The following is a 13616-nucleotide window of genomic DNA, read 5'->3' as shown; positions in this document are numbered from 1 at the left end:
TTGTTCCTTTTTCTTTGGTTTAAAACCAAACCAAGTGACAATTCTAAATTAATATGCATATATGTGTGCTTTTTCAGTGGGAGCAACTATGCTTGATCACGGGAAAACAGAAATGTGCTATTTCATGTCCCATTTCTATGTCACGTCCATCTTATAAGCAGGGTCAAAATATTTTCAGGGCAAAATATGACCCACCTACCCACCATCTTGTAAGACCCGACTTCTTGTTTTTACCAATCAACCAACACTAATCAAATTTAGAAATAAAACCGTGAAACGGAAATGATTCACACCATTGTGTGAATGTGATTATCCTTAAAACTGCCTCAAATAATTTACGATTCAAAAAAAGTACATTTATCCAGCTAAATGAATTTTCAGCTGCTATATTTCAGTGGTAAATCAAAGCAAAGAAACAGAAAAGGAAAGAGGCTGGATGTTCAGGTGACATGCTATTTAATCAGAAAATTCCTACTATCTTCATTTTGCTAGTCAAGAAAATTGAGGCTCAGTAGGGCTAATTACCTTGCACAAGTTTATACCACTTGTAAATTGCAAAGCGAGGGTTTGGGGGAATGCTTTTTTTTTGTAGTATTTCTACTCTGCCAGATAGACTTTTACTGGGGGAAATACATCTGAGACAGAACGCAGGCATACTCCATCCCAGAACAGTCCAAGTGTTAGTGTTCCTAAACTTCCCTCATTTTTCATAGCTTCTTGATTTTATCAGCTTCACAGCTCCTTTACATATCAACTTCTAAATTTGAAAACATATCATTTCATGGATGACTCCATGATCTTTAACTACAGAGCAAACTTGAAGAAATTACTGGGCAGTTTCATCATTTTGAGGTTCAGGATATACGTTTGTATAGCTCTTTACATGTACCAATTTGTGTATGAGACCCCTTGTTTGTAATTTGAGCTTCTCAGTAGCCCTATGAGCAATGTAGCACTGTTGTCCCATTGTTCATTGAGTTGCTCGAGTGGGCACCAGTTACTTCTCCATTGTAAGAATTGTTACTGTTTTTGGCACCCAATCCAACTTTTGTATGAGACTCCTTGTTTATAATTTGGATATGCCAAAAACAGTAACAATAAGTCTCACAATGGAGATGTGACTGGTACCTGCTTGAGCAAATCAATGAGCAATGGGATGACAGTGCTACAGTGCTACAGTTTTTGGCATATTGAATACACCATGGGGAGCTTTCCAGGCTCTGCCGTGCAGGCGGGATATCTCAGTAGTTTGCTGGGCTCTCTGAAAGGGACAGAGGAATTGAACTTGGGTCAGCCACGTGCAAGGCAAATGCCCTACCCACTGTGCTATTGCTCTAATCCAACTTTTTATGAGACTCCTTGCTTATAATCTGAGCTTCTCAATAGCCCTATAAAGTACTTTATAATGACAGAACCAAATCTCAGGAAGGTTAGCATCTTGTCCAGGTGGAGCTGGCTCTGAAGCAGATCTCATATCACCATGCTGGCAATAAATGCCTACAGAATATTCAGACAAATAGCTCAATTTACTAAAGCTGTTCTCCAAGATTCCTCCAGGTGCTGAACAAATCATTATGCCTATACTAGGAGTGATTTGATCACTGGTGGCGGGGGTGGGTAAGCCATTATATTTTTTATCCTTTTGGAGGCACACATGGCAATGCTCAGGACTTACCTGTGGCTCTGTGCTCAGGGATCACTCCTGGCAGGCTCAGGGGACTGTACAGGATGCTGGAGATCTAACTCAAGTCAGCTGTGTCCAAGGCAAGAGCCCTACATCAGTACTATCACTCTGGCCCTATTTTTTAAAACGGAGATGAGTTCTACTGACTGCAAATTCCCCTGGTTAAATCTATGATAGGAAGATACACAAAAGAGAACTCCCTCACTGGAGGAGTTCTAGGGTGGAAGGAGAAATCAAACAGAAGAATATGAGAAGATAGGTCCCGTATAGAGGTATGCACGTCTCCCACGGACACCACTTAGCATTGTTTCCTCAAGGAAGCTAGATGCAGAAGGTTTTCTTTATATTTTGTGCACTATTTTTCCTTCATGTTTATTTCCCTTTTGCATGTCCAGTCTCTTTCCCCTTTACCCTGCTTTCTCTATCCCCTATCTCTAAATTGATAAAACCACTGATGGCACTACCTTGATGATGTATGTTTACATCAATAGAACCTAAGCTCCTCTGGCAAAAAATTTTCTTCATTGAAATGTTTGCCAAATTTTAGCATATGAATAGATATGCAACAAACCTATTATGGAAAAAATCTGATGCTCATGTAAGACTTTTTAATTAACAAAAGAACAACGCACTAAATAAAAACAAAAGAGGTTCCCTACTCCTTACCCAAATACACAGAATTTCTTGGTTCCATGTACACATTCATTTTTTCACTGCCTGTTTCCCCCCTTTTAGTAGCCTCCATTGTGATATCCTGGTGTCCTCTCTCCAGACTGTGAGCTTTTATACCCATCCCTGTGTAGAAGGGGTTCACTGTAGTGTAAGTGTTCTACTGACAGCTAGCAGACTCTGACATGCTCTATTCCGTATAGATTGGGATTTGGAACTCCAACAGTGGGCTGAACATGACAGATGGCAGCAACGACAGGTCCAGCAATATCACCGACTCCTTGGCCAACCGAACGCTCATAGTCACCACCATTCTGGTAAGTTGTTTGAATTCAATGCGTCTTTCCCACAGTCCTAATTTACACCTTCAAGGATTCCTCAACTATCTTCTTCAGTCCAACAATTCTGTCAGATGCCACAAGCACATGTCTGTATGGATTGAATGAAGGCTTTTAACATTGTGCTGAAGTTGCTTGACCTCCAACCCATTCTCAGCTCTGCTGTGTCCCATTCTCTATCTTGATCCACGTGGTTTCCCTTGTTCTCTGGTTGAGTTTAATCAAAGAATTGTTCTGACAACGGGCCAATCAGCTGTGGTCAACCAGCTTCCAGAAGTTGACCACCTTGTATCTGCATCCCTGCCTCTCCTTTCACATAAACTCATGTTGACTTCCTTCACTCTGCTAACTCTTTGATAAATATCCCCTTTATTAGTTATTTTCAAAAGTTCATGTAAGCGCACTTCCTGCTTTCCCAAGAGGGTTTACCCACCTCCCAGCCACTATACTTCAATCAGCTGTTTGACCAATCTCTTTCTCTCATTTCCACTTTATACTGTTTAATTCATAATGTCACCTCCATTTATTTATGAAATAACTCACTTGAGGTACTTTAATTAAAACTAAAAATTTTGTCTACAGAAAAAATGACTACTTTTTCTGAAACTATCTAATGCAAGCATAAGATATTCTACTTCCATTAGGTTAGAGATAAAATTAGAGAATATAAGTAACGTAGCAACCATTATAAATGTATAAAATACAGTGGTACAAGAGAGTATAGAACTATCCATTATTCATAGGATAAGGGACATTTTTTCAGGCAAGCAGATAAGAAATTACTACTAGATGTGATATATGAGGTGAGTCAAATAATATGGTAGTAATGATAGAAGGAAATTTGAAATGTTCTTCAGAGAAAAATCTCCTGAAAAAAAAACTAACCCCAAACTCTTGATTGATACTCTGTGGTCCATGTACCATTGTTGATTTGTGGAAATTTTCTGATGGTCTTTCAGAAATCTCCCCCCAAGTCCAAATATATAAGTTATTTGCTTTCTAAGCAGCAGTGGATGTCACACTAGCTAAATTTATAAATATTATAAATATTAGCTAAATTTATAATATTTACAGCTGACCCAGTTTCAATAACTTGGCCCCTCTTGGAAAGCCCGGAAAGCTACCAAGAGTATCCCACCTGCACGGCAGAGCCTGGCAAGCTACCTGCGGCGTATTCGATATGCCAAAAACAGTAACAGCAAGTCTCACAATGGGGACGTTACTGGTGCCCGCTAGAGCCAATCGATGAACAACTAGACAGAAGAACAACTAAACTGAAGGACAGTTTAGATGCCTCTTTCTAAGTGGTTGTAGCTCTTAGATAAAAGGAGTGATGGAGGGTGCATCATACAAAGGAAGTTTGGAGTCCTGGTACCCAAAAATCATGTCTGTAGATTATATCTCTACCATGCTAAAAGGTGGACAATCTAGCCCTTCTTTACATTGGAAGGAAGACCTTTCATCAAAGAGAGAGGAGAAAAACACAGTGCTCTAGGAAGTACTCAGTACTCAGTAGTAGTAGAAGGAGCAAGGAAAATAATTTTAGCAAAGGCAGGAAGATGAATAATGAAGTTGGCTACTCTCAAATCTTAAAAATTATCTTCAAGATTTTATGTCTTCAGATGTTGGTAAAGCTTTCATGAATAAATTCTGTCTTCTGTTATAATAGGCTATTCTTATTTGGGTTTATTTCATCTAGGAAGAGCCTTATGTGATGTACAGGAAATCTGATAAGCCCCTATATGGGAATGACAGATTTGAAGGATATTGTTTGGATCTGCTGAAGGAATTGTCAAGTATCCTGGGTTTCCTTTATGATGTTAAACTTGTCCCAGATGGCAAATATGGAGCTCAGAATGACAAAGGAGAGTGGAATGGAATGGTCAAAGAACTTATAGATCACGTAAGCAAAAATCCATCTCCTACTTATGGGTCCTTAGCATCTAAGTGCAAAAAATTCAAAAAGCATAGATGATATGTAGTTAAAAGAAAGAAAATGGTGGTTTCATCAGAATTGGAAAAACAAAATGTTTTCCTTTCTGAGTCATAATTGACTTTAAAGTAGGAATAAACAATTTAGAAAGGAGGTCTGCTTACTTGGGAAGAAAAAGAGCAAACTTGAGAGTAGAAATTTATGAGCTCATCCTTTATACTGAAAAATAAAGCCAAATGATTCTTAAATTTGATAAATAAATATAAAGTTTTCAGCTCACAGCAAAGTCTCATCCTGTCAACCAAGTTGCTCATTCGTGGCTTTGCTGCCATACCCTTTTCTCTTATACCCTTCTGCGGCTTTGTTCCCCTTCCATTTTTAGTTCCAGACTGTGTCTGTGTGTGTCATACCGTTTGGTTTCTCTTCACTAATAAGAACTATTTTATAAACTTAAAAGACACTTTTTCCCCCTAAATATCAGAGTCAGTTATCACAGAAACTTCTTGCAAGAGAAACACTAGGAGTTGAGGATAGAGATGAAAAGCACCCGGGAAAAGTTTCAGACCTGTGTGTAGAAGCTAAATAATGATGGTCCCAATTTCAAACTTGTTTTTTGCAGAAGGCTGACCTGGCCGTAGCTCCCCTTACCATCACCTATGTACGGGAGAAGGTCATCGACTTCTCTAAGCCCTTTATGACACTGGGCATCAGTATTCTCTACCGGAAGCCCAATGGTACCAACCCAGGCGTGTTCTCCTTCCTCAACCCCCTGTCTCCTGACATTTGGATGTATGTGCTCTTAGCGTGCTTGGGAGTCAGTTGTGTTCTCTTTGTGATTGCAAGGTAAGCTTGAGAAATGCTAAAATCACAATAGTTCGAAGTCTGTCTCCGGCTGTCCTGGGTGCTTGAGAGATAAATGCAGATTTAGAACTTCAAAGTGTTCTTCCAGTTTTGCCTGGTGGTATATTCCGTCAAGTTCTCCACAAATAAGTTATTCTATAATTAAATGTTTCTAATTGTTTATTAAGATGCTTTCAAGAGACAATAAGAACATAATTTTATAGTAATTTAAATCTAATGGTGTTTTGGGTAAGATAAATGATTCCTTAACTGTTTTATCTGAACTCTATTGCAACATAAGCAACAACTCAGTTAATTAATCTAAAATGTCTCAACAAGAAGAGAAAAAGAATGTAGCATTATTATAAGATATTATAATCTAAGCAAAACAAGAAGGGAAATGTCAATACTGGGACAGAGAGATGGTCAATGGGCCAGGGATCATGTGTCATATGTGGAGGCCACGGTTTGATCCTCAGTATTTCATGATTCCACCAAGCACTACCAGGAATGACTCCCAAGTACCAAGTTGGAAGTATGATCTAAAATAAATAAATAAATAAATATGATAAAGGGAAATCTAGGGTTTATTATAGCAAATAAGAATTGTAGAATCTTGGGGCTGGCACAATACCACAGCGGGTAGGGCATTTGCCTTGCACGTGGCCGACCCAGGTTCGATTCCCAGCATCCCATATGGTCCCCTGAGCACCGCCAGGGGTAATTCCTGAGTGCAGAGCCAGGAGTAACCTCTGAGCATCGCCGGGTGTGACCCAAAAAGAAAAAAAAAAAAAGAATTGTAGAATCAAAGAAAATCATGTCCTTCCAAAAAATAGTTATTTTGAAAATTTTATAAAATTTATTTTTTAATGCTAGAGAGAGTTAAAAAAGAATTCTAGACACAACTGTGAAAAGGACAGTAACTTGAATATTAAGTTTAGAGATGTGGAGTAATTCAACTTTCACTAATCACTCAGCTTAGGTTATTTTGTGAGTTAATTTTCTAATCAACTATTCTGCCCTATACAGTTCTTCAAAGGGTTTTTATAGCTACGAATATTTTCTCAATATTTGATGGTGAATTTGAAATGCAAGTACTTTGTCTTTCTGTTAGCTTTGATATCCCTAGATAAACCATATAAAATTAATTACTTTTATATGTCCCCTACTTTTCTTTAGTCCTTTTCATCTCTCAGAAAAACTCATTGAACTTTTCCCCTAATTCATTTTTGTTTTCCCTCCAGGGATTTCTAAGAGAAATATTTCTTCACACTAGCTGTTTGTCACTGTCCACTGTCTGGTTTTGATTAATGCCAGGTAACTCTCTCCCTGGCATAATTTTAAAGAAAACTTGGAAGAACCAGCACAGGCTTGAAGGGCCTAAAAGATCCACAGGCTGACATAGTCGAAATGAATAAATGCATATTCTCACGTGTGGCTATCTATGCATTCAATATGAAATGGACCCTGATTGGTTTCTTGTGATTCTGGGAGTTCCCTTATAGCCCCTTCAGGTGACAGGGTGAAAGAAGAGGGACCCACAACAAACCTTTCACACACACACAATCCTCTCCCACAACAAAGTGAAGGGCTTTGGCTTGACCTAACTTTCCAGGACCTACTGTGCAGAGCCATGGAATTAGCCAACATAGTTGAAACTCTTAACCCCTGAATGCCCTCCATGCCCTCCCCAAACAGGAAACAATAATTATAATCATCATAGGAGTGAGAGATGAGGATGGTGATTGCATTGTCCTAAAATTGACAAACAGAGCCAATCCCCCAGATCTGGCTTGGAGGAGGGAAGGGGAGCGAAAGCGATATGCCGGGGTGTGGGATTATAATGTGAACAGAGACCTCAAGTTTCAACCCACTCAGACTCAGAAATGAGATTTTCAGAGGAGAAGGGAATTCTCCCTCAAATTTTCCAAGTCTTCCAAGTGTCCAAGGAGCAGGAACTCAGTGTCTGACAATTCCTGAGGCTACTGATTCCAGTTCTTTCGTGCTTGGACCTGGGCAAGAGAATATTTGAGAATATTTGAACCTACATTTTCTCCTGTTTGCATTGCTGGTTATGAAGACTGGAGATAATTTATCTAAAGGTACTCAAAATTCTTTATTCTTCTTTTTCTCATATTCTTTTCTCTATCTCTCTCTCTCTCTCTCTCTCTCTCTCTATCTATCTATCTCTTGCTCTCTCTCTCTTTTTTCTCTCTTCCCCCTCCCTCTTCCACTTCTCTTTGTCTTTCACCTTTGGTGTGGTAAAATTCCCTACATTTCACTAATGGATTGATATAACTTCCCTCCACTTTGTAAAATAATAAATCAAATATATTAGATCCTAAAAATTAATAATCATAACAAAAGTTCTCTTCCCTATTTATTACCTCCAAAAACAATATATTGACAGGGTCTTATCTGATGGTACTTTAATATTCCAAGTCAGTGGTTCTCAACTGAAGGAGATTTGTACCCTAGAGATCATTTGAAATACCTGGAAACTGTCCATTTATCCTCTCACCTGAAGTAGAAGATGCCATTATATCCAGATGGTAGAGTATGGAGACTCAGCTAAATATCTTACAGAACACAGGACACTCCCGCCAATACACATACACACAAACACAACAACAACAACAGCAAGCAACCTCAAAATATCAATAGCACCAAAGTTAAAATCCAACTCTAAATAATTTGAGAAGTCATTACTTTTGCAAAACCAAACTTGAAAGATAACTTAGATGTGCTCTTCTCATTATTGGAATCTAAGTACAATTAATACTGACCATGAACATCCACTTCATAAATAAATACCCCAAAGGGAAGTATTGACAATTAATATGAAAGCTTGCTAAATTGACTTGCTCTTTCATTTCTCACTGACTTATTCCTCTGGGTCTCAGAGAAGTGCAGAAGTGATGCATCATATGCAAACAGCACGGTGGTAAAACACTGAACCTAGATGACAATAGGCAAACTAAGGGGAGGGATTTAAAATCTCTGTTTCTATGACTTATTGCAAGTGTGCATGCTGTTGATTTTGTTTTGTGGTTGCTGTGATTTTAAATTATGAAAAAAAATTAATCCCAAGTTATGTTAACCATAATTTAAACAGACCAGATATCCAGATAAAATGCTTACATTTTGTGATTTATGATTTTTTAAATAAAATATATTTTAATTGGAATCCTATTTAAAAAAAAAGATTCTTTTTGACTGTATCTCTAAAGTTATACTGCAAACCAAATAGTTCCTTTATAGATTCAGACTTTTATTTTCCTTTTCTTTGTTTCTTTTTTCTCTCCCCGAGGTACCAATCCAAGACCTCATGTATGCAAAGCATCCGTCCCACCACTGGGCTCACATCCCTGGCTATTTTCCAAATTCAAGTAGAGCCTCCTTTTATTTAAAAAAAAAGTGAATGCCACTTCCTCTCACTTCCATAAAGTCCAATATTCATTTTGTGCCACAAAAAGTATCCCTTAATTAGAGTTCCCCAGTATGCAGCTCATTTTGTATCGTCCGTTCCAGTAGGAGTCTGGTATATACAAACATAAGTGCAAATACAATGTTTACATTTCAACCGAATGCTATACTTCCTTATACAATCTATGATGACACAAGTTCTAAACCACTAGCCCCTGTCTCTGTTATTTTATGAAAGAATCAGAATCTTTTGGCAATATAGCAGTATGGTTGGTGCAGGTCATTTGTGAATCTGTGTCACACACTTTTGGAGGCAAATGCTGCTGTCACACAAACCGTTTTTAAGTGGGCATGAAACATTTCAAGCTGAATTACCAACATCCAGAGAACAGGTAGGTCTAACCCAGTAAGCAAAGTCAATGTCCTGTAGCCCGTCCCCTGCTATTACCACCGAATTTCCTTCTGTCCCGCATGCTCCAAGCCACTCAGAATCCCAGAGAGGAAGAACCTAAGTTATCTCGGCAGAGCAGGCAGAATCACTTTGTGGTTTGGACAGCTCTCCTTTGGCCAGAGAGAATTAGATTGATTGCTCACTTATAACTGCAAAGTATGAATTACTGAAGCCAGATCAGGTTCAAAGCCGCATCCCAACAAGGAGAGTGGTAAGTCTCTTGATCAGAGCAGATAAGGGCTTGAATTCATGCCAAAATCACAGCGGGCTAGCCGTTGCCAGGTTTTTGTGGATGCTTTTGGAAACTCCTTCCATAAGCCTTTCAATTTACTGCAATTAATATTTTTAAATTATTGTACAAATGACAGTGATATTGTTTAAGTAATGCCATCTTTACTCTGCCGAGTGTTTCAATTAGAAGGTTCATTAATATCGGTGTTCATTTCTTCATCTCAGCAAACGACCATGGTTATAAGAGTGTATAAATTCAAAACTTAATTATATTGTTGAAACGGTAATTAAAATGTATTGGCATGGCATTGTCAATTAAAACTCTATTCATAAGCTTCACCGGAACCTGCACTGTGTGCCTACAGCTGTGGAGAAGGCGAAATAATGAGTCGGATATGGTTATTGAGGGATAAACTCTGAAGCTGTTACCCCAGTCCCCCCTAAGACTTGATGAGGAGACATGTAAAGTTTCTAGAAGGAGTCTGGGGTTTTAAAGAATGGTTTTTCATTAAGGGGAGCTGTCTGCTCATTTCCTTTTGCATGATGTACACTGTGCCCTGCTATGGACTGGATAATGTATTCACCTGAATCCCAGTTCTCTCTGGCATATCAGCAGCAACCTGCTATTGTTTACTGCTGAAACCTTATGGCAGGAGAGCATTCCGTATGTGCTCACCCGCTTTATGGTGTTTTAACATTACTCTAACACTCCTGCTTGCACGAAGAGGACTCTGTGGCAAACGGCAGCGCTTCCTGAGCTGAGAGCTACTGCATTTTAAATCATTTCTAAATCACTTTGCAGAGCATCTGCTAATGCCTCTCTGGAAAAAATAAGTGCTCCTTGGCAAGACGGCCCTAAGAAAGAACCATCGAGCAGGGACTTCTGGGTTATACAGAGGAGGCAGATGCTTAGAAAATAGAGAAGACTTAAAATCTATTCAGCTGCACCAAATTTTACTTTAATAAATCTTAATGATATCTGAAGTTCCTGGGCTCTTACAAACCAGACCAAGGAGGAAAAACGATTTTCAAAAGTTCAGTTTACCCTAACTAGGGTTGGTGGGCAAGTGATGTAGTCAGAATTCTGGAAGCAACTGCTTTGAGAATAAGTCAAAGAGAGAATTATCCACCTAAATTTATCCAGCAAGGCATACTGGGGAGTGAGCCCTGTTGAACTGTCATGCCGAGGATTCTTCTAAGTTTCCATTTTACCTATCAATTTGAGGACATGGAGTTTACTTTCGCATTCAATCCTAAGAGCATCTAATACATCCTGAACCCAGATCTTTTCTTCTACTTTCTTTAGTTTATTGTTTTGTGTTTCAGCCACACCTGGCAGTGCTCCAGGGTTATTCCCGGCAGGTTAGGAAAACACCATGGGGTGCTGGGGATTGAACCCAGGTTGCCCACATGCAAGGCTAGTGCCTTACCCTCTGTACTATCTCACTGGTCCCAAAATCCAGACCTATTACTTACTTTGGTGCTATTCACTAAGTGTTTCAGCCTTACAGATCCTTTGATTCATTATAAAAAACACAGACTCCTTTTGATGGAATCTGTCCAGTGATGCCTTTTTAGCACCCCTTTTCTTGGTACCCCCCACAGAATCTAGAAACACAATCCTATCCTATTATTGGAGTGCAACATGTATATCACTGCCATCACTCTTGCATTGAGTGAGCCTTTCTTTAGGTGAATTCTGTTGGAAAGAACTGAAAAAGTATTTAGTAGACATAGATAGACCTAAGGATTCCAGTTCAAATCAATCAATGGTGGTTGCCTGGGGGGAAATAATCTGGTCAGTGTCCTCTCTCAAAGTACCTTGGTTCTTTACCCACCAATGTTGTAAGTTTACAAATATGGTACTTGTTGGATGTACTGTTTGATTCTTTACCCGCCACAGCTACAAATCTATGGAGATGGTCTTTCTTCACTGTTTTGGTTTTGATGCTTTCATCTTTAATTGTTTAGTTTTCTGCGTTTTTCAGCAGGTCTCATGCATGTATGTTTCTGATGTTTGTAAACTGTTTCTGTTAACTATCACAGGTTTACACCCTACGAGTGGTATAACCCCCACCCGTGCAACCCTGACTCGGATGTGGTGGAAAACAATTTTACTTTGCTAAATAGTTTCTGGTTTGGAGTTGGCGCTCTCATGCAGCAAGGTATACTGGTTGCTCATTTTGGTCCCATGCATTCCACAGTCTGCTGACAGATTTTTCATGTTGGTAAACTCCACCCCAAAGCCAAAGAGGAGGCTTCGAAAGACATCTCAGAAGTCATCAAAATGTGACTTCCTAGCCAGCACGAAAAACATCAGCAACAAAAATAGGACTCACATCAAGCTCCTTTGCTATAGATCTAAAATAGGACTTTGATTAAGCAGTCAATATAATGTTGCAAAAGGGAAGGAAAGGACAAAGTAACTTAGAAATTATTTATAAATTTGAGAGAGAGAGTTATCTGTCTGTGCTCTTTCAACCATCACTTCCCAAGTCAGAGAAGTAGAATCTGAGTCCAAAGATTAAGTTGACTTAAATTCTTCCAATAACTGACAGTGTCTAGGATTGCCACCCAATTACCACTCTTGACAAACCCCACTGGGATTCAGTTTAGCTTCCCATTAACTTTGTAGAATATCGCTCAATTGGTAACTATAGCAACAGCATAAACCGGAGGGGTTTGGGAAATAAAATTTCAGACCACAGAAATGTAATACATTTTATACATTTTCTATGATTTGGAGGATTGCGATTTTTAGGAGAGAAGGAGACATGAGTTAATTTAACCTTAGGAAGAAATGCATCTCTTTTGAGGATTTTTTTTTCCTCAACTTTGATTCCTGGTGTATGGTCGAGAAAATATTTTTTATGATAAAATGCATTCAAGTTAAGATATCATAAGTCACAGATGTTACTGTTACTGTCTTTGGAATATCTGCTCCTTTGACAATAAGCTCAAAAATAAATTGGTGAAAGGAAGTGCAACTGGGATCTATTCTAAATATGTTTCTTACTTGGCAGTTCACTCGAAGGTTCCTCATGAGGTCCTTTCATAAATATAGCCCACATAACAAGGATTTGCTACTTGAAATATTTATATTCCTCCTAGAAATCAGAGGGAAAGAAAACAAGGGCGTCTAGTGTGAAAAATAAAAACTAAGTCATTGAGGAGAGTGGATAAATTTTCTCATCATGCAATTAAGTATAATTTATGTGGGTAGTACCAAATAGATGTATAGCAGCACCAAATTTACCACAATCCTTTCATGAGTTTAGGGCAAAACACACTATTAATCCTGAAAAAAAAAAACAAATATTGGAAAACATATACTGCTATCCCGGGATTTTAACTCTTGGACCATTCATCTTGTGAGCAATTATTTTCTGAGTGAGACACTCTCTGTCCTTCTAACTACTCTGACATCCATGCCTTTGGAACAGGAGCATGTCAGCTTAGCTTCTTAGAGGATCTGGGAAGGTCCAGATGGCTAGGAGCACCTTAGAGTCACCCTGCAAATTTCTTCATCATATTCTCCCTCTTTGGAGTTTACCATCATCCACAGCAAACTGTGGGATGCAGTGGCCGCTAGTTACCACTACCTTGGGTACATGACAGTCAGCCCCAACCAGACTCTGCTTGTTTCTTTCGAGAATTTAAAAACACTTGTCAGGTGAAACAAACCTTTTCATAATACAAATCGGTGGTACCGGTGACTGTTCCTGCATCTGTCCTTGGCGCGTGGCGTGGGATTGAGGAGCTAAACTCTGCGTCTAAGGTTGCGCTCTCTCTCAAGCTTGGCACTGGCGGCAATTGGAAACCACTTTGCCTGATTTCTGTTTGAACGTGATGCTCAGACTTTCTCTTTCCCGCAGAGCGTGAGCAAAGTCTGGATCAGGATTGGCTGTCATGTCTGCCATAAAAGGCACAAAAAAGAGACTTCAGCAAGTATTGTCTCTCATCCCCAATCTTTCCTAACGATATTTCACGCTACTCTGATTGTTTTCATAACTCCATCTCTAAAGTGCGGGACTTAGACGAATC

The 13616-nt window shown here is 39.1% G+C and overlaps 1 protein-coding gene across 5 annotated transcripts in view; it reads left to right on the top strand.

Moving 5' to 3' along the window:
* GRIK1 (glutamate ionotropic receptor kainate type subunit 1) overlaps nucleotides 1-13616 on the top strand; it is a 464627-nt gene that overhangs the window by 404899 nt on the left and 46112 nt on the right. For all 5 annotated transcript variants that reach the window (XM_055127266.1, XM_055127262.1, XM_055127263.1 and 2 more), the window contains 4 exons: nucleotides 2557-2670; nucleotides 4391-4594; nucleotides 5244-5467; nucleotides 11619-11737. In XM_055127266.1, coding sequence (XP_054983241.1) covers nucleotides 2557-2670; nucleotides 4391-4594; nucleotides 5244-5467; nucleotides 11619-11737 — 661 coding nt within the window. The remainder of the gene's footprint in view (nucleotides 1-2556; nucleotides 2671-4390; nucleotides 4595-5243; nucleotides 5468-11618; nucleotides 11738-13616) is intronic.

The sequence above is a fragment of the Sorex araneus genome, chromosome 2 (genome assembly GCF_027595985.1).
Source record: "Sorex araneus isolate mSorAra2 chromosome 2, mSorAra2.pri, whole genome shotgun sequence".
Lineage (NCBI taxonomy): Eukaryota > Metazoa > Chordata > Mammalia > Eulipotyphla > Soricidae > Sorex > Sorex araneus.
Note: the sequence above shows the minus strand (reverse complement) of the source record. Positions and strands in the feature narration are given on the sequence as shown.